Source organism: Myotis yumanensis, unplaced genomic scaffold, assembly GCF_028538775.1.
Source record: "Myotis yumanensis isolate MYYU_CA2020_CCGP unplaced genomic scaffold, mMyoYum1.0.hap1 SCAF_15, whole genome shotgun sequence".
Lineage (NCBI taxonomy): Eukaryota > Metazoa > Chordata > Mammalia > Chiroptera > Vespertilionidae > Myotis > Myotis yumanensis.
This window is the reverse complement of record NW_027223766.1, coordinates 29,068,703-29,091,619: the sequence shown is the minus strand read 5'-3', so window position 1 is coordinate 29,091,619 and position 22,917 is coordinate 29,068,703. Positions and strand designations below refer to the sequence as shown.

Here is a 22,917-nt window from a genome sequence, read left to right as displayed (position 1 = left end):
GGTTTGCTAAACAAACCTCTTGGCATGAAAGCCCAGGCTCTGTGGTCCGGGGGAGTTCTATTTAAAAGAAACAGCCTAAAGGAAGCTCCATTGATGGGGTAATAATACAAGTCAGGGCAACCACAATTCTTCCTTTACATTATCTTAATGCCAGAGTTATCTACCTCCTTCTAGAATAAAGCAACGCTCCTGTTAAAAACCCTCCCTCCCAGGGCCACCTCATACAACCCTGTATATTTCAATGTTCCTTTCCTATGGGGAGCGAAATCACATTCATCCACTATAAAATCGTCTAATTCAGATTTCCTTTTTTCATATATATGTAAACCATTGTTTTTAGAGCTGAGCAATATCTTAGCAACAGCTGCTCCTGAGTTCAACTGGAGGCTTTCTTAGGGCTTATTCCATGATTTATAGGTTCCTTCTCGCATCCAGAAGTAGACAGCGCAGCCCTTTGCCTACTGGCATCTACATCGAAAAGCATCTCCAGCTGTCCAGGTCTTGTGACTGCCTTAAACGCGTTTGGGTCAGTTCTTATATTCCAGCATTTTTCCAGCCGTGATTAAGTTCCTTAAATGGCCCAAGATGTGTCAGCATCTCACTGCTGGAGTGCAAGCAGAAACGTTTGTGGTTTTTGCATTGAGAACACGTGGCTTTTCTGGTCCACGTCTCTTCTAGGGATGCCAGAATCTGTACTGCTAAGCCCCATGGTACGGTGCAGCAATGCTGGTGTGGTGTCGACCCCACGGCTGCATTTCATTTTTTACAGCCTTTGAGACAGAGTGATGATGATTTCAGAATGAGGAAAACATCTCCTTTTAGCACATTTTTTTGGGGGGGGTTACTGGTCAATATGTTTTGATCTGGAAAACTTCGATAAAATGTGTGGTTCTGTTGTTCTTGGCTAGCACCCATTCTTTCCCCAAATGCTGAGATTAGATTATCTCTGAAAGAGTAGAGAATAGAAAGCTGAATTTCGGGAGGATACTTAAGTAGAATTAGACAGGACAGAATGAACCCTCCAAAGCTATGATCGCCTGTTTTCCAAATAGATGATGATGGTCTCTTCCGGATACTTTACAAATGCTGAAAATATGTTGAAAGAAGACCATTCCTCAGGGCCGAAGAGCTTCACATTTAAACTGTCTGCATCAGAGATTATAAATGAGGGGTTACTATAAGGGGAATTTCAGAGAGAAATGCTTTTGCATGAATGCTTTTTTTCTCATCACTCTCTAAACACATCTCACTTCTGATCATTTGGAAGTGCCTATAGTCCTGCTCCATTAGGCCAGTGGGAGCAGAGGTCTTACACAGCCCTTTGCTTTTCGGCACAGGTCATGGTGTCTGGAAGCCAGAACAACCTCCTTCTGAAACCTCTGCTTCCTGATACCGAATACAAGGTCACGGTGACTCCCATCTACGATGACGGAGAAGGTGTCAGCGTCTCTGCCCCTGGAAAAACCTGTGAGTGAAGCTTTCTCCCTGTGGATACTAGCTGACTAATTCATCAAAAATGCTCCTCCCGATAATTTACCCCAAATAACAGAGGACCAGTACTGTGGTGAAAAGAGCAAAAGAAATTTGGAGACAGACAATCTGAGTTTGAATTCTGTCTTCATACATTCAAACTGTGTGACTTTGGGCAAGTTGCTTAACTGCTCTGGGCTTCAGTTTTCTTATCTGTAAAAGCTAAGACTTAAAAACAACTACATCTTACTCCTTCAGCATCCAATTCATCACAAGCTCTATTGATTCTCCAAAATGCTTTCTGCATGCCTGTCCACTTTATCTTCCTCTAACTGGTCCCCCCCTAATCCAAGCCACAGTCTCTCTCACTGAAACGAATGCCCCAGGCCCTATGGAATCTTTCTGCTTCCGTACTTGAATCCTTTGTTCTCCTCACAACAGCCTGAGGGGCTTTTCAAAATGTAAATCGCCTCCTCCTGCCTTTCTTTGAAGCGTCCTAATGGTTTTCCATTGTACTCAGAATAAAATCCCACATTCTTCCCAAGGTCCTACAAGGCCATTTATGACCTGCATGGATCTCTTTAATCTCACCTCCTAACAGTTGCCACAGCCATACCTCCTTTTCTGCTCTTCATTGGACATTTGAAGCTTGTTCCTGCCATAGGACCTATGCACTCACTAGTCCTTCCATGTGGAATATCCTTTCCCAGATGTTTGCATTTCTGGCTTTTTCTTGTCATTTTGGCGTCATCTGCATGTCATCTCCTCAGACTTTTCTGACCCTCCATGCGAAGTAGCTCCCGCTGTCTAGGATATCATCCTGCTTTGTTTGCTTTTGTTTTTCTCATGTCACGGCATTGCATGATCTGCTGGCTGATATTTTCTTGTTTACGTCTCTATTTGTTCACTGTCTGTCTCCCATCCCTGGAAGGTAGCATTATGAGAGCCCAGGACCTCATCTGTGCATCTCTGCATGCCGGACTCCCACAGTGCAGAGGAGTCCTCACAAAGTACTTGTTTTAGGTGAATTGGCCATGGTGATCAAGTGAGGAGCATGCATGAAAACCCTTGGTCAGAGCCCTAAAGTCTTAGTTGTCTTCATAACTGTGTGGTTGTCTGCGCTTGCATGAAGACTGCCCCAGAACCTAGTGGCTTCAAATAGCAATCATTTTGTTATATTGTATGATTTTGTGGGTTAGAAAATTAGGCAAGGCTTGCTGGGAAATCCTTCCATTTCACATAGTATTGATTATGGCCACCTGGGAGCCGAGTTGGTGTGGAGTGTTTGAGACAAGTTCACCCACATGCCTGGCATCTAGATGAGGGTGCCTGGAAGTCTGGACTTAGCAGAGTCCCTTTGTCTCCATATAGTCTGAGAGCCTTTCCATGTGGTTTTTCCAACATGGTAGTCATGGTTCTTAGATGGTGACTAAGGACTATAAGAGCAAGGGTTCTAAGAGGCAGAAAGTTAAGGTCTATGCCTGACACTAGTACAGCGTCACTTCTGCTGTAGTCTACAAGTCAAGGTGGTCATAGAACCCACAGATTCAAAGAAAGGGTCATAGCCTCCACCACTCAATGCGAGCAAAGTTAAAAAAAAAAGTGTCCATCTTTAATCTACCACAATTACCCAATGGTTAAATATGATTTGCTGCAGAACGATGGCCAGAGCTGAATCCTGTACTCTAGGCATCTGAGTAGGAATTTTTCAAGTAAGTGTGCAAGTCACTAAAATTCTGTAACTGCAGCCCCAAGTCCTGACTGATCAGTTGAGCCGATGGGTGTTATCTTCTTATTTGCCAGTGGTGGCATCTCTCCCTCCTCCCCAGGACCATGCTTGGAGTTCTTCCACCCAGACCTCCACCAAGCCTGCACATTTTGCTAAAGATCACTCAGGGTATTGTTAATTCTAAGAGTTGCTACAGTTGTCTCCTCAGGGATCCCGTGGAAGGGGAGAAGGCAGGCAAGAGCCGAGAGCAGTGGGAAAGCTCCAAGCTTTTCTTCCACTGCACCCCCACATGGGCATCTTGATTTGATCATGTCTTTGATCAACACGTTGGAATTTCTAGCATATTTTGCTGCTAGATAAATACTTGGAAACCACAGGCTTAAACAGCAATTAAGGAAGACAATCAAATAGTATTCACCTAACCTACTATGTGTTTTAAAGACATCTTCCTTATCTGTCTGAAATCCAGGTTGTTAAAAAATGCATGTAAGGGTGGTTTAAAATAAGATTAGTAAATTCTGCTGTTCTGAGTTGATTTTGAACTGTGTTAGTTAACACTCTAATATTTCATAAATTTACTGTAAACCCCTTCACTGTGGGGAGACTTGAAAGAGGAGGTGGGAAGACAAAGGGTCTCCCTCTAACTGCCATGACCTGGGCTCAAAGATCTAGGTTTAACTTTCATATGTTAAAAATTAGCATAATTTGCAAAAGGGTTTCATGTTAAATACACATGTATACTCCCACAAATAAAAACTGTTTAAAGATTATTATTATAGAAATATAACTTAAATCTCATTGAAGAACTACCATCACATGTAACAATAGCTACATAGTAATATTATTTCAAAGTGTTAGTGGATGGCCCACTTATTTTAAGCAGTGGTCAACACAATTAAATTACAGCAACAACAAAATGATAAGGATATTATCCATCAGTATGCACAATAGTTTATAAAGGACCTCCATATAAATGGCTTTAATGTTTTGATTAAAAAGTTGATAAATGATAACAAAATTTTAAACAATATAGACCATCTATCTATATAAAAGGCTAATATGCTAAGCGTCCTTCCCACCTTCCAACTGGTCGCTATGATGCGCACTGACCACCACGGGGTAGATGCTCATTGCAAGAGCTGCCATGATGCGTACAGAGAAACAGCACCCAAAAAGCAACACTTGGCTTCCCCCAAGTGGGACACAGGCACTGCCACCACCCCAGAGCAACAACCCACCAAATCTCAGCCAACACTGCCAAGATCCCATGGCCAGCCCCAAAACGGTCGCTGTGGGCACTGTCGTCAACTAGCAATGGCCTGCTTCCACTCCCTAGGGACTAGTCTCCTTGCAGTTTCTTCAGTCCAGGAACACCCAGGTGGAAACATTTTACATTGCCATCAAATGTTTGTGAAGCATTTTCCTGTGCCTCATCTCATTTGATCCTCACAGAAGTCCTGGAGTAGGTAGGTAGGAGACTCGGTGGAATCCTATTTTCTTTTCATTAGCCAGAAAACAGGGATTTAGAAAGGTTAGAAAGTTGGCCTGACTGAAAGAAGTAAGAAATGGTGGAACTTGAAAATGACTTCAGGTTTTCTCACTGTACAGAATATAGTCAAACACTGCTGCAGTTAAATATTTTACCCTTTGTTCTCCCTGCATGATCTACAATAATAATCTGTTTTGTGTTGATATTTACTGCTGTGTTGCTGACAATTACCTGAAAGAGATGTTGGGGTGCTTCACTGGGCTGGAAAAAGTTTAGCTAAATCAGAAAGCAGATCTAATTAAACAAGTATTGCGCATGCATGATACGTATAAAGCTCTTGCTGGTGCGAATCGCACGCGTGTGTTTCCATCTGTCATTGTCGATCATGAATTTGGTTGACACTTCTATTATAAAGAAAGGGTGAATAGCGATATTAAAATATTTCTTCTAATTAATTTCCTTTCAATGTGCACGAATTCATGCACCAGGCCACTAGTAAAAAGATAAAAGCAACAAAAAAAAAAAGTCATCAGAATCTTACCTCCAAGAATTACCATCATTACTATTGTGTGCTCACCCTTGATATTGCTCAACAAACATACTTGGATAGTGGAACAGAGTGGCATGTATATAGAAATTTTAATAAACACTATTCAGTTCAATTTTACTTAAAATTCACTGAAGAAGAAACCAAAGTGACATTGAATGAACTGCTGATCTTCAGATAAAAGCATTTCATCACAAGCACAATTAGTTCCTATATATTTAATATTCAAAACAGATGTGGACTCTCAAAGGTTTCTCACCATGTGTTTTTAGTGTATTTTCACCTGTAAATATTTTTAACACTGTGGGAAGATATTTCAGATTTTGTTAACAATACTATAGATTGTAAAGATGGAAACCACATGAAATCCTGATTTTCCTTTTCTTTCCTGCTCAGTGCCACCATCTGGTCCCCAAAACTTAAAGGTCTCAGAAGAATGGTATAACAGGTTGCGTATTACGTGGGATCCCCCATCTTCCCCTGTAAAGGGCTATAGGATTGTCTACAAACCTGTTAGTGGTAAGTATACTTTAAAAACATATATTGTTAGCATGATTAGGCAGCTGACATATCTTTTAAGATTAGTTATTTTTGTTTTGACAAAATATTTCTATCTATCTTTGGCTTTATCTTTGACTTTAAGAAGTGGGAAGAGTCTTGCCCAGCCGGTGTAGCTCAACAGTTGAGCATTGACCCAGGAACCAAGAGGCCACCAGTTCAATTCCTGGTCAGGGCACATGCCTGGGTTTCGGGCTTGATCTCCTGGACGGGGGGGAGGGGAGGGAGTGGGCATGCAGGAGGTAGCCGATCAATGATGTTTCTGTCTCATCAATATTTCTATTTCTCTATCCCCCCTCTCTGTAAAAGTCAATAAAAACATATTTTTTATTAAAAAAATGGGAAGAGTCTCTTACCTTTCTTGAAAATAAAAAGGCATTTCTAGGATGGTTAGTGTTAGTGTAGAGATCATCAGAATGATGAAGCTGTGACCTTACCTAAGAAATGACTGGGTGTCATGACCTTACCTAGGAAATGACTGGGTGTCTGGGAAGGGGCCATTGAGGATAACTTCTTCAGTCGGACAAGTGTCCCAGAGCCTGTGGCCACACAGTATCTCCACTGTGAAGGCCTCACGGTATGGCAGATGGAGGAGTGTGAGGTGGGCCAGCTTCTTTGAGGGAGCACTAAGGAGCTATATTTAAGAAAAGGACGAGTTCCCTGGGAAAGCCCAAGAATGGTCATCAGGTGTGCCTGTCTTAGAGCTGAATGGGCCTGGATTCAAACCCCAGTGCTGCTGTGTAATCCTGGGCAATTGGGAAACCGTGACTAAGTACAGTTCACTTCAGGCGTGTTTTCATATTCTGTTGTAACTGAAATACGCGCTTTCTCCTTTCAGTTGCCGGCCCAACCCTGGAAACGTTCGTGGGACCGAACGTTAACACCATTCTCATCACAAACCTCCTCAGCGGAATGGACTACAATGTGAAGATATTTGCCTCCCAGGCCTCTGGCTTCAGCGACGCCCTGACAGGCGTGGTGAAAACACGTAAGGCCCATGTCCTGTTGTCTCAGCCCCATGTGTGGTTTTGCCGCTCTGTTTTTACTGTAACTCAACTCCTCCTTCAACTTGGCGGCTGGTTTTTCTTTTCCTCAGTGTAGCCCTTTCTGGATGGTGTTTTGTGGAAAGAAAGGTGTGTTCCTAACTCGGGCTCTAGTTCAGAGTCCTGGCTGGCAGGCGGGCTGGCAGAGCCTGGCGTTCAACTGGACTTGATGGTGGCGGATAGGATTTCCTTCTGGAAAGTCTTTGTTGGCATTGTTCAAATTAGGTGAAATTTTCCAAGTAGCATCATGATACAGCCAAGCCAGTTAAAGTTGGTCCAGGGGGGAAATTGCCTTTTCTCAAAACTTTCATTACTCCCTACCTTACACACACACACACACACTCACACACACACACACACACACACACACCATGCCTAAAAGATATATGCACCAGTCTAAGGACTTCCTTCTCTACCTTTTGAGGGTTTTCATGCTGTCCCACCATCTGGGACTTCTCATTGGCATATGCAACCCCCAGACACCCGTGGCATAATGCAGTGTTTCCAAACTCCAGCGTGTTTGTTCCATATTGCTGATGTTTGGTGTACTTCCCCACCATCTGTTTAATATATTTCTTTAAGTTGATGTACAGTTTTTTTGTTTTTACTTAAATACTTTCCAAAACCCACATAATTACTCTAAACAGAAGACCAGTATTTTTAATACACATTAAAGATAATACAAAAAAGTTCAACATAAAAATGGTTTGGCTACAGGTTAATGAAATTCATCCTGAGTGCATGGCCCCACCCTTGAGAGTGACAGTCATGGTGTGATCAAAAGTCTAAGCCTTAAATCTGCTACTTGTTAGCTATGGCCTTGAGCAAATTACTTAGCTTCTCCGAGCCCAAGTTTTCTCCACGCTATAATGAAGATCATAATAACCATGTACAGGCTGATTGTGAAGATTAAACAGATAACATATTAAAAGTGTCTACCATATGGCAAGTGCTCAGTTGACAACTACCATTACTATTGTAGTAATTGTGCTTTATGCCCTTGGCTCCTAGCTCATGCTCATCTCTAATCAATTAGACAGATACATGGAATTGTGCAAGAATGGGGTTTATATTTTACCAGATCCCCAAAACACCTATATTTGGCCACCTAGAGGCAACTCTTTTATGGAGTATCTTCAAATCTTATGGGCTAGATACAGAGTCAATTTAATCTCAAAGGGAATAGTCTCTGTCTTGAAGAGATTTGGCAAGACTTTGGACTGTGGTCCTGATCTTGTACTTGGCTGTTCAAGTGCTATTCTTCTGGGCACTGCCTTAACCTCCAAGGTATTTCCTGTTGTGCTGTTATAGCAACCCTACAGTCCTTCCTCAGAAATGCCTTAAAAGCCCCTGTGCATTTTCCCAACCTCTACCTCCCCTCTCCTCCAATTTATCTCCAGTTCCTTTCTAGATTACCCTTTCTGTCTGCGCCATTTTTCTGTCTCTAGGATTCTTTCATCCATCTCTTTTCTCCTAAATCTGTTCTGTTTCTATCCACCACCCTTTGTCTGCTTTCCTCTTCCTTCTGTTCCATCCATCTTCTCTCCTTTAATAAATACGTTGGGTATTCCAAATAGATGTAAGAAGACAGAGAGTATTAAATTGTTTTATATTCCATCATCAAAGTAAAAGTGAGAGCAGCTTCTTATGTGTTTTCTCCCCTTACCCCAAGCAAAATAAAACTCCATACAATTAAGTTAATTTCAGTTGTTTTTTAAATTTAGTGTGCTTATATGAATCATTATTGATGTCCTTTTCCTTTTTTCATGGGGGTACAGAGGGCATTTTAATTGGCCTTAAAAAGATAGATCTTTCTTCTCTGATCTAACACAAAGGAATGATGTACAGATGTAAGTTGTGATTAGACAAGATCATCTTTACCAATTAAAATAATTTTGAGCTTTTTAAAAAATTTTATTAGGTAGCTAAGGGAGAGGAAGACGTAAGAAAAAATGAGATGGATGAGCATCAGAGGTCATTAGAGAAAGCAAATATTAATTTTTTGCTTTTCCTTCTTGGATTAAATGAAAAACATCGTATGCTTACTCTTCTGTTGTCTTAGAAAAACAGTAGTTTTACTGCTTCCCAAAATAACTTTTTGGTGAATCATTTTTTAACATCACAGATTAATAGAAATCTGTGTTAAATCTTTTATTTTTAAATTTTCTCATTCTTATTCAATCATGCTTTGAAGGCCAGTCCACATGAAACTGCTCTCTCCCTTGAGTAAGACTTCCATTTTGTCCACTTTGCTCTTCCCTTTTATTTAAGCCATCTGGTTGATAAGTACATATTGTATTTAATTTTTATTATAAAGGTAATATGTATTAATATTTGAACATTTAGAAAACAAATAAATAAAGAGGGAACATTAAAAGTCACCCATAATTTCAGCATCCATTGCACCTAGTCCTTTTCCTCTGAATATTTCCTTTCTTGTTTACAAATATGACAGACTAAAAAATATATAATGTTTTACAACTGCTTTTTCATGTCATAAAACTTATTTTTCAGTGAAAAAATGTATTGTGAGTTGATGGGTTTCTTCCCACCTCTCAGTGAGGGACTTTGGATTTGAATTTTATCATGTTAAAGTTCACTGTGGACTTGGGGACATTTGTGGCATTGTCTGCAGTGTGCTATAGCTCTGTTTCTATTTCCTTACAGTGTTTTTGGGTGTGACCAATCTTCAAGCAGACCAGATTCAAATGACCAGCTTGTGTGCTCAGTGGCAGGTGCACCGTCATGCCACTGCCTATAGGATAGTTATAGAATCCGTCCAGGGTAAGTGCAATTCGCCACATCTGTTTTTGTCAAGGACTGAGGACTTACCTCTGTGCAAGTCTCTATGGACAGCATGCACATAACATTAGACCAGAGCCCTCTCGTTGAGGAGGCAATATTGTGTTATGGATCATGCAGGAGATGGAGTCAAAGTGGCTGGTTAAGCCAATTATTGAACCTCTCCAACCTCCACTTTCTCGTCTGTTAACGGTGGGACCATAGTGCTGATGTGCTGGCATCTTGTGAGGATTAAGCTGAGATAGGACTTGTAACAGTGCTTTGCACACATTAAGCACCTGAGAAATGTCAGCTCCTATTTGTAATAGGAACCCAATAGCCAGGATTAACATACATTAAAATTAGTGCTATAATTGTGGTAGTTACTCATTGGGGATCTAGGTTTGACTTGAATATTTTTCTTAGTGATTTTTTTTTTTTTTACTTTTGGGGTAATTGGTGAGCAACAGACTCTCATTCAGGAGATGGTATACAATAGAATAAGAGCACCATGAGAAGAGATTCTACCCACCCCAACCAAGGCATTGTCTCAATAATTAGTGGCTGAATTAAAGCCACTAATCCCTTGGTTCCCTGTGTGTGATACTGTAGGAATTCCTTTAGCCTGACATGGGCTAAACATAAGTGACTGACTTTAATTCAGAATGAACATTGAGTAAGGGAAAGTCAGGACCATCACAGGGATTCTGTGGTTGTATTTAATATGATTATAGGATGCTTAAGCAGGAGTAGATGAGAGATATGCAACTCCTTGTGAAACAACGATAAAATCTTGAGTTATGTTTCATATATCTTTATTTTTTTATTAAATCTTTATTGTGCAGATTATTACATTTCCTCTTTTTTCCCCCCCATAACTCCCCTCCTTCCAGCTCCCACCCCACCCTCCGCCCTCACTCCCCACCCACTGTCCTCATCCATAGGTGCACGATTTTTGTCCAGTCTCTTCCCGAATCTCCCACACCCCTTTTCCTCCCAAGAATAGTCAGTCCATTCCCATTCTATGTCCCTGATTCTATTATAATCACCAGTTCATTCTGTACATCAGGTTATTTATTCACTTGATTCTTAGATTCACTTGTTGATAGATGCATATTTGTTGTTCATAATTTGTATCTTTACCTTTTTCTTCTTCTTCCTCTTCTTAAAGGATACCTTTCAGCATTTCATATAATACTGGTTTGGTGGTGATGAACTCCTTTAGCTTTTCCTTATCTGTGAAGCTCTTTATCTGACCTTCAATTCTGAATGATAGCTTTGCTGGATAAAGTAATCTTGGTTGTAGGTTCTTGGTATTCATCACTTTGAATATTTCTTGCCACTCCCTTCTGGCCTGCAAAGTTTCTGTTGAGAAATCAGCTGACAGTCGTATGGGTATTCCCTTGTAGGTAACTGATGTTCTTTCTCTTGCTGCTTTTAAGATTCTCTCTTTGTCTTTTGCTCTTGGCATTTTAATTATGATGTGTCTTGGTGTGGTCCTCTTTGGATTCCTTTTGTTTGGGGTTCTCTGAGCTTCTTGGACCTGTAAGTCCATTTCTTTCACCAGGTGGGGGAAGTTTTCTGTCATTATTTCTTCAAATAGGTTTTCAATATCTTGCTCTCTCTCATCTTCTGGTACCCCTCTAATTCTGATGTTGGTACGTTTGAAGCTGTCCCAGAGGCTCCTTACACTATCCTCGTATTTTTGGGTTCTTTTTTCATTTTGCTTTTCCAGTTGGGTGTTTCTCGCTTCTTCGCATTTCAAATCTTTGACTTGATTCTTGCGCTCCTCTGGTCTGCTGTTGGGAGTCTGTATAATATTCTTTATTTCAGTCAGTGTATGCTTACTTTCTAGATGGTCCTTTATCACACCATCGAGGGTCTCATTAGATTTCCTGTACATCTCATCAAGTTTATCGACAGACTCTAGAAGCCTCTTGAAAGACCTCAAAAGTGTGGTTCTGAACTCAGTATCCTCCCTTGATAGTTTTGTCCTGTTTCTTTGTCTCCGCATTTTTTACACTTTCTTGGTACACCCCCTAGTGGTCTTTGTGCGCAGTCTTATTGTAGTTAAGCCTTGATTGTTGTAGTTAATACTAGAGGGATTTGACCTCCAGGCCAACTGGCTGTGATAATCAGCTGTGTCTGCAGTGGAAGAACTTGTGTCCTCTAGGGAGGTGCTAATCTAGCCTTTGCCTGAGGCTATCCGGCAAATGCCTCTGTGCAGGGCTTGGGTGGGGCGAGTCCCACGGCATCAACAGGGCGGAGGAGGGAGCAGTTATGGCTGCTCTCAGTCCATCCCCAGGGGCTCTGCCTCTCTGTCCCAGCAACTGCTGCAAACCTTGGAGGGACCGTAGCCAGACAGTCCTGCTTCTCCCGTTTGAGTCTGGGTCCCTAGAGACTTGCCCGGATCTGGAGCTCAGAGTCTGAGGCTCCCTCCGGATTGAAACAGACAACCATGCCCTCAGCCACCAGCCCGCGCCGCGTGCACTCCGCACCTTAGTATTTTACTTCAGCACTGTGCCTCCTCTGATTCTCGGTTCCTCCTAGTTGTAGAACTTCCACTCCGCCAGCCTTCCTGTGGTTCTGGATGATGTCCGTTCCGTCTTTTAGTTGTATTTTTGAAGTGGTTGTTCGAGGCAACAAACTCCAGCGTTAACCTATGCCGCCATCTTGGTTTCTCCTCCGTATATCTTTAAACAACTCTCTAATTCACACTTTAATATGGAAGAGTTGATGTTTATTGGCATTTGTAAGCTTTAAAAAATACTAAGTATAAAAATCACACTCCCAAATTACCCCTCATGCTTTTATCTTTTTATAACATTTAAGAAGTTGACATGAAGGGACATAGGCTCCTGTGGATTTATTTATTATCTTTCATAAAAATTATAATTATGTAGATTTACATAAAATTATATGAAAACTGACTTATCGGTGGAATTAGCAAATTCCATATGTATTTTTAACTAAATGCTTTTAGTGTAGCCTATTTGCAAAATAACATTGGGATTCTTATCAGAGGATATGATTGATGTGCCTGGTGACATTGATCTGGTAATCCAAGCTCTTTCTGAAGCCAGGATCTTTACTAGCAAAAAAATAGGAGTCCACATTTCCTTCTTATCTTCAAGTTAAGTTAACTTGTACTCCTTCAGTATAATTTTCAGGCTGCCAGAAGCCTCTTTAACAGAGAATAGTCTCAATTAAACAAGAATGAACAAAAGTATTTATTTTTCATCAACACTTATAGCTGTGAGATTTATGAGCCTAGTTAACCTACATCTCATTTATCCAGTTATCTAACTGAATATCATTAACCTACAGGACATCAACAGACTATAATCAATAACCTCAAAAAGGAGTGTTGGGTGTGGGGAGTGAATGTGGAAATAGCAATGAGGACTATGTTTAAATATTTTAACGTATACAATTTAGGTCAAGGAATAGTCTTTCTACTTTGGAGTGGGGGACAAATTAGATTGAGTTTCTTTCTTTTTTATCTTTGACCTTCTTCACCCATTTCTCCTACCCTTCACCCATTGTGTCTGGCAACCACTAATCTGTTCTCTGTCTCTATGAGCTGGTTTTAGGTTGGGTTCTTTATCTCACAGAGAAATGTGATCATCATCCTGACCACTGCATGGAAGGACTTGTGGTCAGATGCCCATTCTTCCATGGGTTGATGAGTCCTGGAGTCCCTGCTGTTTTAACTCTGTAATAGCGGCCATTGGCTTACATATATTGCCTTTGCAGAAACTTTAGTGTTTGTACCCCAGAGGAAATAGTAGAGAGAAATGAGACCTAATTCCTCCATGTGATGGAAAAACACTTTCTTTCAGGCTGACCTACTTCTAAATACCTCTGGCAATTTCCTATTGTTTGACAGGTAACTTTTTCCAGGTTCTTTCTTAAAAATAATTATATATATTCCCTATGGTTTGGTCATGTGCACTCATGTTTTGGGATGAAGCCAGTGGAGAGACCTCTGTTCTAACCATAATTGCTGGTCAACTTTCTTCTTTGGGCTTCAGTTTCTCTAAAATTACTCCTTTTGAGGTTTTTACCTGCAATACATACACATTTCCAAGGTTTTTGCGAGCAAAGGTAGCGAGTCTGTATCATTCAGGTTTGTTTGTTTGTTTGTAAATGGCAAAAGTGGAGATAAAAGAGACGTAAGCAAAAAGATCGATTTCTTGGCTAATGTACTGCAAAGTTCACTAGTATCTGGTTCATTCTCAACCAGATTCTGTGAGTTGGCCTCAGTCAGATCCAGAATGACATCCTCTCAGCTTCTAGCTTAACAGTCTTTGTTAAAAAAAAAAAAAAAAAGCTACTCTTTCTCAATAACTAACAAAAGTCCAGGAACTGAGCCATATTGGCTCAGTTTGTGTCAGATGCCCCTAAATCCATCATTGAATTCAAGATCATGAAATAAATTGACGGGTCGGATCTAGTTGACTTCCACCCGCTACCCCCCTTTTTTTTGGCGGGAGAGAGGGGTTGTTTTCCTGTCCTTCCCAAATCATAAAGGCCAAGACTGGGGAAGAATGGATTCAAATAAAGAGGGATTAGATGCAAGACATGAGAAAATACAGATGTCCTCTACCCATGTAAATATTGTTACATTTTACATAGCCAAGACACACCCCAAAGAGAAGATTACCAGAAGGATAAGGTCCTTTCAGGAGAGACTGAAATAAGATCTGCTTTTGAGTCAGTCCTTCACTTGCCAAATTAAATTGTAGGCATTTGGTTAGTAGTAGGATAGACCAAAAACAGAGACGTTTGGCCTTGGGTAAATCAGAACCCCATGGGGGCCTCCTTTACTTCTGTGGATGCTCTGGAGTTCTGTCTCTCTCCAGCTGTTTTGAGTTTGACTTTGCATCTGAGGTTCAGCATAACATTTCCCTTCAAGTTCATGTATTTACACATGGCATGGGCCCAAATACTATATTCCCTCCCTCACCTCCATAACTCGGTGAATTTCTTTTCTGTTAAAAAAAAAAGTTTCAAAGGATGCTCAATTTGTCTTCTATGTATAGGTGTTGAAATGTCAATTTTCCTTTTTTAACAAAGAGAGAGAATCGAAGCATAATGGAGAGCATACCTTAAAAAAAGGGGGTGGGGTCATGAAATGCAACCTACTCTCAAGATTAAACTTTTTAAATAAATTTTATTGTATTGTTGACAGTATTATAGATGTCTCGAATTTTCTCCCTTTTAGCCCCGCTCTACCCCACTCCCACCCCACCCCAGGCCTTCTCCATGCTATTGTCTGTGTCCATGGGTTCTGCCAAAAATGTTCTTTGGATAATCTCTGTCCCCCTTCCCTTTAACCCCCTCTCCTTCACTGAGATCTGTTTTTCTGTCTCATGCATTCATATCTCTGGACCTATTTTGTTCATCAGATTCCACTTATAAGTAAGATCATGTGATATTTGTTTTCTCTAACTGGCTTAATTCGCTTAGCATGATAGTCTCCAGGTTCACCCAGACTGTCTCAAAGGGTAAGAGATCCTTCTTTTTTACTGCTGCATAGTATTCCATTGTGTAAATGTACCGCAGCTTTTTTTATCCTCTCATCTATTCATGGGCACTTGGCTGTTTCCAGATGAAGATTAAACTTTTTGAAGCTGTAACGTTATGATGGGGGATCAGGGTATTTAAAACACCTGGGGAATGGGAGCATTTATATCATAAAGTTCCAGCAGAGTATCTGGATCCTGCATATTCTTTGGTTGGGGATCTCAGTAACTACTCTTAGGACATTTTGGTGAGTCAAATTATGGCACCATTATCAGCATGACAACAACCCAGAGCATGGTTCATAAGAATGAATGCACAAAGACAGAATTTTTTCTCCCTGTTCCAAAAAATAAATGAACTCCCTGCTTTTGGCACATGGGGTTGAGGAAATTAGTCATCATTTGATCAGTTTAAATGTTTTCCTTTAGGGCAAAGCCATTAGACATGAATCACACATGCCAAAAGCAACATGGATACACCCCCATTCATGTAACCCCTCTTTGTTAGTATTGGGAATCAAACCATACTGTTTCCCATTAATTTTACAGTGACTGTTCCAGTTTTCCAAAGATTTGTAGATTTTTTTTTTGAGCAGTAAAACCCATTTATATTCTTATTGTCAAGGGTCTGTAGAGTGCATGGGTATTCACAAGAAATAGAGGAGATGACAGAAGAGCACATTTCTAGAATTGATTCCAGGAGAGTCCCTGGAAACTCTTATGGCGATAGGTGAATATGATTCATGCATAGGATTTAGGAAATGTTTGCATTACAGGTGGCTCACAGTAGCTTGCAAGAGGCTCCAAAGTTGTGGTTAAGGGTTAGAAAGAAGCAGCTTTAGTGGGGTGCTGAGCCAGACTGAACTTGGACACCAGTAAAGCAGAGCACAGGGTTACTAACATTTCCTTGCTATCAAACTCCTTTCATAGCAGTATATAAGCTCACAAACACCTCAATAATGTTTTCATTTCATCATTTTGTAAAGTGCATGATAAAGAAATTATTGAAGTAGACCTTAATTCATTCTGAACAAATGTATTACTAAAGATTATATTACAAAGTTCACTTTGATACTATTTAATATTTACAGTTATAAAAAAAAGTTTTAAATTTCACTGAACAAAAGGCTTTAGTTTATATTTTTAAAAATCAGGATTTATCCATTGACAAATTTAAATAACACATGTTATGTTTGTTCTTACAAATGTATATTGTAATATATATGTTTTGTTCCTATATGTTAAAATATAGATTGAAATTTAACAGGTATTATACTTTCAAAGTAGGAAAAAAATAAGTATTTAACATTTTTGCATTTTGCACTTAAAAAAGCAACTGGTCTGTTTTTATGTTTTTTCTCTTTTCTTTATATCTAATAAGCTGCAGATAACATTTTGAAGGAGTTTTTTTAACCACTAAATAATATGTGTGATGTAGTTAATGTCCTATGAGTAGTTACTGAGATCCCCAACCAGATAACATGCAGGACCCAGGACACTCTGCTGGGACATTATGATATAGATGCTTCCATTCCCCAGGTGTCTCAAATATATTTTTAACACTGGTTTTCGAATTTCTAGAAATAAAGCTATGTAAAGCTTTGGCTAGATGGATACAACTTAAGGATCATATGAAAATCATTCTAGGGGGAAATTTGCATAATTGTTCTAGAGGGAAAATCACATAAATGGAAATTTGTGTAATACAATGATTCTTTTAAAAAAACCAAAAAAAATTATATGATACTAGAGGTCCGGTGCACAAAATCCAGGCATGAGTAAGGTTCCTAGGGCCTGGCTGGCGATCAGGGCCGATCAGGTTCCCTCCCTCCCCGCCTCACGCCTCCCTGCCTCCTGCCTCCCTGCCTTCTGCCTCCCCGCCTCCCTTACTCCCTCCCTGACTCCCTCAGCACCCTGCGGCCACCGCTGGTCGCCCACCATGTTCTGCGCTACTCTCTGGTGGTCAGCGCATGTCATAGGAGCAATCAAACTCCCATTTTCTCGGTCAAACTCCCAAGGGGACACTTTGCATATTAGCCTTTTATATAAATAGATAATTCCTCAAACAAGTATAATTCATCCTAGAGTTATCTGATTAGGCCAGGCATATTAAGCATTTTAGAAGCAAATCACCTATGGTTGGCTGTTTTTTAAAATGTCATGTTCATGTGTTTTGTTTTTATTATAGATACACAAAAGCAAGAATCTACTGTGGGTGGAGGGACAAGCAGGCATTGCTTCTATGGACTTCAGCCCGATTCACAATATAAAATCAGTGTTTACACAAAGCTTCAGGAGACTGAGGGACCCAGTGTGAGCATCATGGAAAAAACACGTAAGTCTAGTGCCTTCTCTCCTGATCCCCATCTCCACGCATAGTTTTTAGGCATCCTGTTTGGGTTAAAAAAACTTTATTCCATTTAGAAGAATATTAGCTATTTCTGCCCAGGGATATCTGTAATACAAGTTTTATTCCTCCTATCCAGGCTCAGAATTCACTGCATGTGGCCCATTGATGCATCTGTATGGTATTTCCCCATCCTCCGTACCCTTCACAAGGAATTATAAGGCCATATGATGGCAACGTGCTTGAAACAATGACTTATATTGTGATCTATACCCATAAGGAACACTTGTGGTATGTGGAGTGTGAAATGAAGTTTAAGGACCGGGTCCTGACATTAAAACAATGGCATATTACCACAGCCATGTGGGTGGGCATGGAGCCAACATGTTCCAATTGACTGACCCTAGAGTTATTGCCTACTTAAGAGGCTCTTGTACTTTTTCCAAGTTGGCTGCAGATCTGATGCACTGAAGGGAAAGGCAAAGTATAAAATTAAAACAAAGCACTTTTTACATGTTCTAAAGAGCAAGGAGAGTGTCAGCTTCTTGGAATGGCTTTTAATCAAGGATTCCTGACCTAGAGGCCACAGGCATTAAAATGACTTGAACTGCAGTGAATTCTAGGGGACATTTGTGTGCTTAACTTGGAATCTTGAACTTAAACTCAAAATCCCTGAGGATCTGTGTCGGAAGAGGTGGTGGGCAGTGGGCTTTCCTTGGAAGCCCCTCTGTCATCTGTGTGACACTTTTTTTCTACTGGCAATAGATCAGTCTTTCAGTTGATCTGGGACACGTGGAAAGAAATCATCAATGTGTGGCTTTCAAACACAGAAAGACAATGTTTAATAAATGGAATCATCTATTTTTTTCTAATACAAAGATTTTCATAACTGAAATATTCAACATCATATCACACATGTATTTGAGGTATATGTATATCAATACATAAAATTCACCGGTTTTAAATGTCCAATTCAATACTTTTTAATACAAAGAGTTGAACAGCCATCACTACAATCCAACTCTGAGACATTTCACCAACTCAAAGATATCTTTCATGTCTGTTCAGTCAATCCCCAGTCCCCTCTTCAGCCCCAGGCAATTTACTTTCTTTTCTCATAGTATATTGGCCTTTTCTAGACATTTCCTATAAATGGGAATATATAGTATGTAACCTTTTGCATTTGGCATTTTTCACTTAGCATATGTTTGTGGGGTTTTTAAAAAATTTTAGCATATGTTTTTGAGGTTTATTCACACTGTAGAATGTATCAGAGGTTTGTTTCTTTTTATTGCTGATGAGAATTCTATTTTATGGATAGAGGATCATGTAATTTTAAACTTATTAGAGCCCTGGTAGTGCACTGGATTTAGCATCAAACAGGCTCAGTTGGGGCCCTTTCAAGCATTGTGGCCTTAGGCAACTCAGTGTCTCTGAACTTTTTTTTGCTCATCAATAAAATTAAATAGCTACTCTCTTAGCCCACTGGTGGTGGTGAAGATCCAGTAAAAGAGAATGTGTTGAGAAGCTTTCAATTTATATCTTATTGAACAAATACTTTCTGTCATCACTTGGAGATCACAAAGTGATGGCCATGGGGTTAGACATGTTTTGTGTTTGTTGTTTTTTTTGAAAAAAAAGTATTTTTTAAAGTTTTAAAGTGTTTTAAAAATTCAAAAGCTCTGACAGCACAGGACACACTTACCCTCACAGTGCCTATCTGCTGGAACCAATAACGGCTGTCTCTTTTAGACAGTGTCTGTGATCTCAAGTTGTTACTGTTTAATGTTTGGGCTAGTTCTTTGCTCATATTCATTACTTGCCTGACCTCTGCAAACATTTCGGTTTGTGACCCTGGATCTACTTTCCTTCCCCTAATACTAACCCTACGACTCTTCACTACCAACTGAGGGTTAAATTGAACAGCTCTGGTGGATGTAAATGTTTTCCTTATGTTGGGGACATCTGTTTTTTTGCAGCTTCCATGCACTGGCTCCAGTGCAATCTGAAGCCACGTAGATCAGGACCACTCCTTCTTCTGTGTGACAGCCCCTCATATGCTTGGAGACAGGGGCCATCTGTATGCCACATAGAGAGTATAAACACGCGTCACCAGTTTATTGTTCTTCCTACCCAAGTGATTCTTTGGCCAGATGTTCTGCTCAAACATATTGATCTGTCCGCCATAGCCTCCCATTGATTTGCTCTTGATTTATTGACTGAACTTCGGATATGCCTCAATTTTCCTCATTTAAAAAAAAATGCATACATCTTGCTTCTACAGATTTTAAGATAAATAAATCTGGCTTTAATAGCATTTTGTGGTGCTTTAAAGAAAGCCTTGCAATCCTAATTTTAGTATTAAGGTTTTTCTCTCTTTAACTTTTGAAACTTTTTAGCTTCAAAAGTTGCCTTTAAAAGACAACAGGGATATATATTCATACTAATGCAACAGAAGGTATACAGTATATTGTCAACCTCCCTATTTCTTCATTCTTCCTTCTAAATACCTATTAGTATCAGTTTGGTCTCCTTTAAGAAAGTCTACCTGATATATATATACCTGATATATGTCTATAGACATATATCAATATAAATATATAGATATGTACCTGACAAATCTATCAGACAGATATATTTTTTAATGTTTCACAAAAGGGATCATACCATAGATTCAGTGACTTGCTTCATTTCACATAATAATGTTTAACATTTTTCCATATCTGTAATATACACTGACCTCATTCTTTTAAATGTTGAATCATTTTACTCAGATTTATTTTATTGGCTCTTAGATTTGGAAAAGACCTTACAATTCATCTCTTCCAACCTTCCTGCCAGTGAAGGAATTCCCTTTACAACATTCCCGGCAAATAACCAGTCTGCCTGGGCTCAAATCCTTCCAGCCACTTGGCACTTACTGTCTCCTGAAACTGAACATCTCCCTCTGCTAATGGCTATGATTAATTGAAAATTTTACCACATATTAAATTGGGGAAATAAGAATTTTCTCAGTCTTTCTTAAATTTTTATCATCAAACAAGATAGAAAAGAACACATAAAAATAATATTTAGGATGCTTGCCTGATGATGCCATAACTTCCTGGTGATTTGTCCTGGTATGATAGTCACTCCTCTGATGAACTATTGCCAGGTCTGTTAACCAAACCACATCTCCACATGTTACATGGGCTTGTCATCCATCATCATCCAGGTTAAACTGATCTGTGGTCTCCTGATGTCCTGCCATTTGGTCCTCAAAACTGAAAGTTTTCCAGAAGCAGTCTGGGTAGAATAGAGAGTGAATCAGATTCCACTGGGGACCACATCCTGTGGACGCAGGGTGAGAAGAGGGAAAGTGCTATTGAACAAGGATTGATGGTCAATCCTTGCTTAGGCAGAATGGAAATGATGTTTACATATGTGAAAGAAGCCAGAGACTAATGTGAAATCGGTTGGCAGGATTCCTGCCTTAAATCAACATTAGAACCACTTTGTAGTTGACAGCTTGATTGTATCGACTCCTGCTGGGTAAACTGAACTGTGGCGAAATGGCATTTCAAGCCTTCCTCCTAAGGTTGAGGGGATGGATGGAGACAGTTTTCACAGGCTGTGGCTAGCTTATAGCAGTCACTAAATTCTCTAAGAAGAGATCTGTCCCAGTCATCGAGTCCCCTGAAGAATTATTACTCCATGACCTCCCTCTCTTCGCCACAGATGAGATGGCTAATTGATGCTCTTTCTTCCTCTCTACAGAATCGCTTCCTACTCAACCACCTACTTTTCCTCCAACCATTCCACCAGCAAAAGAAGGTAAAAGAATAATACAATAATGATGTGATTTTAGGTTTAAGATTTTGTTGGCTTTGTTCATCTGATCATTTAAAAACCAAGGTATTCCTGAAATATATTTCTCCTTAAAACAAATGCTTATCAAATCCTGATAGGGTACAAACTTGCAACCAGTAGTAAATAAGACATGCAGATGTAATGCATAATATAATGAACATTATCGACAACATTGTATGATAACTATGTAATGTGATAGAGGTACTAAATATCCCTATAGTGGCACCCATATTACAATATGTACTAGTAAATGTATCCACTTAACATGTTGTGCACCTTAAGTTTATACACTATCATATATCAAATATATTGAATTTAAAAAAATAGATAAGTATCCATGTAATTACAGATTTTCTATAACAAAATTGCAGTATGTTTATTTCATTGAAAATATCAGAGTAGTGAATATTCATCAAAGAATAGTTATGTAATTTTGTGAGTGAGAATCTAGTTTATAATTCTATAGACGGGGTAATAATTCCCTGGTTTACCTCTGAAATGGCTCTCCTAGTTTCTGTCTTCATCACAAGAGTTTCTTATCACCTCTTATCTGAGCTGTTAAGGTACTTTCTAAAAAAACTTCCAAACACAGAAGTAGTTGTTTATTTTTTAAATCCCATTAATAAACATTTAACTCTACTAGTCATTCTCAAAGCTCCCATGCCAGGCACTTGGAATGCAGTAATAATATATGATTGCTGCTGAGTGCTTATTCTCAGTATTGCAAGAGAACAGGTGTTTGCCTATCATGACCAGTCAAGAATATGAGTTTGGAAATGGAGATTATACTGTGGTTGTCCAGAAATGAAAACAGTTAATGCTACTGCAGGCTAATTACTTGTAAAGGAGGAGGAGAAATTTGATCCACATTTTGAAGCATGAGTTTAAAGGTAAATAAATGGGAGAAGAGCACTCAGTCATGGAATGATCTAAGCACACAGTGTGTTTGCGAAACAATGAACGGCACATGGAAAAGAGTGAAGGTAGAGTTACAACGTGGCTTGTGTTGCAGAATAAGGAGTGTGAGCTCTACCCTGAAGGAAATAGTGTGCCATGAGAAGTTTTATGGAGGGGGGCTGACCTGAGGAAATCAGGGTTTGAGAAAAATAACCTTGGTGCAGTGGACAAGAGGGTTTGGGGGAGGAGAGGATAAAGGTGGAACATGTAGTTGGAAGGTTGTTTTGGAAGAGTTCTTCCTTTCATCATGTATTTTAAAGTACCTGTTATGTGCCAGGGATACAATGAAAACTAAGTTGTTCCTGTCTTGCAGCAGCTTAAAGTCAGTGGGGTCACATGCTGGGGAGTGTATGTGTCAGGGAAACAAAGAGGCAATGAGAACCTCTAGTAAAGGTCAGCATCCTTCCTCGCATCCCAGTGATCAACCTATTTGGTGAACTCATTTCCCAGGTTATGTTAGGAAAATAAATGGGAGAAGAGCACTTCCCACAAATACCCATTTGTACCAGTTTGGTCTCCTTCAAGAAAGTCTACCTGCTACATATACAGACATATATCAATATAATATGTAGATGTATATCTTATAGATGCATATATCAGACAGATATAATTCTTCTAT

General features: G+C 39.7%; 1 protein-coding gene across 4 annotated transcripts in view; it reads left to right on the top strand.

The window, feature by feature from the left end:
- The window catches only part of COL14A1 (collagen type XIV alpha 1 chain), a 179,148-nt gene that overhangs the window by 72,059 nt on the left and 84,172 nt on the right, over positions 1–22,917 (top strand). For all 4 annotated transcript variants that reach the window (XM_070392050.1, XM_070392051.1, XM_070392049.1 and 1 more), the window contains exons 20-25: positions 1,338–1,467; positions 5,632–5,754; positions 6,632–6,781; positions 9,504–9,620; positions 17,334–17,480; positions 21,249–21,305. In XM_070392050.1, coding sequence (XP_070248151.1) covers positions 1,338–1,467; positions 5,632–5,754; positions 6,632–6,781; positions 9,504–9,620; positions 17,334–17,480; positions 21,249–21,305 — 724 coding nt within the window. The remainder of the gene's footprint in view (positions 1–1,337; positions 1,468–5,631; positions 5,755–6,631; positions 6,782–9,503; positions 9,621–17,333; positions 17,481–21,248; positions 21,306–22,917) is intronic.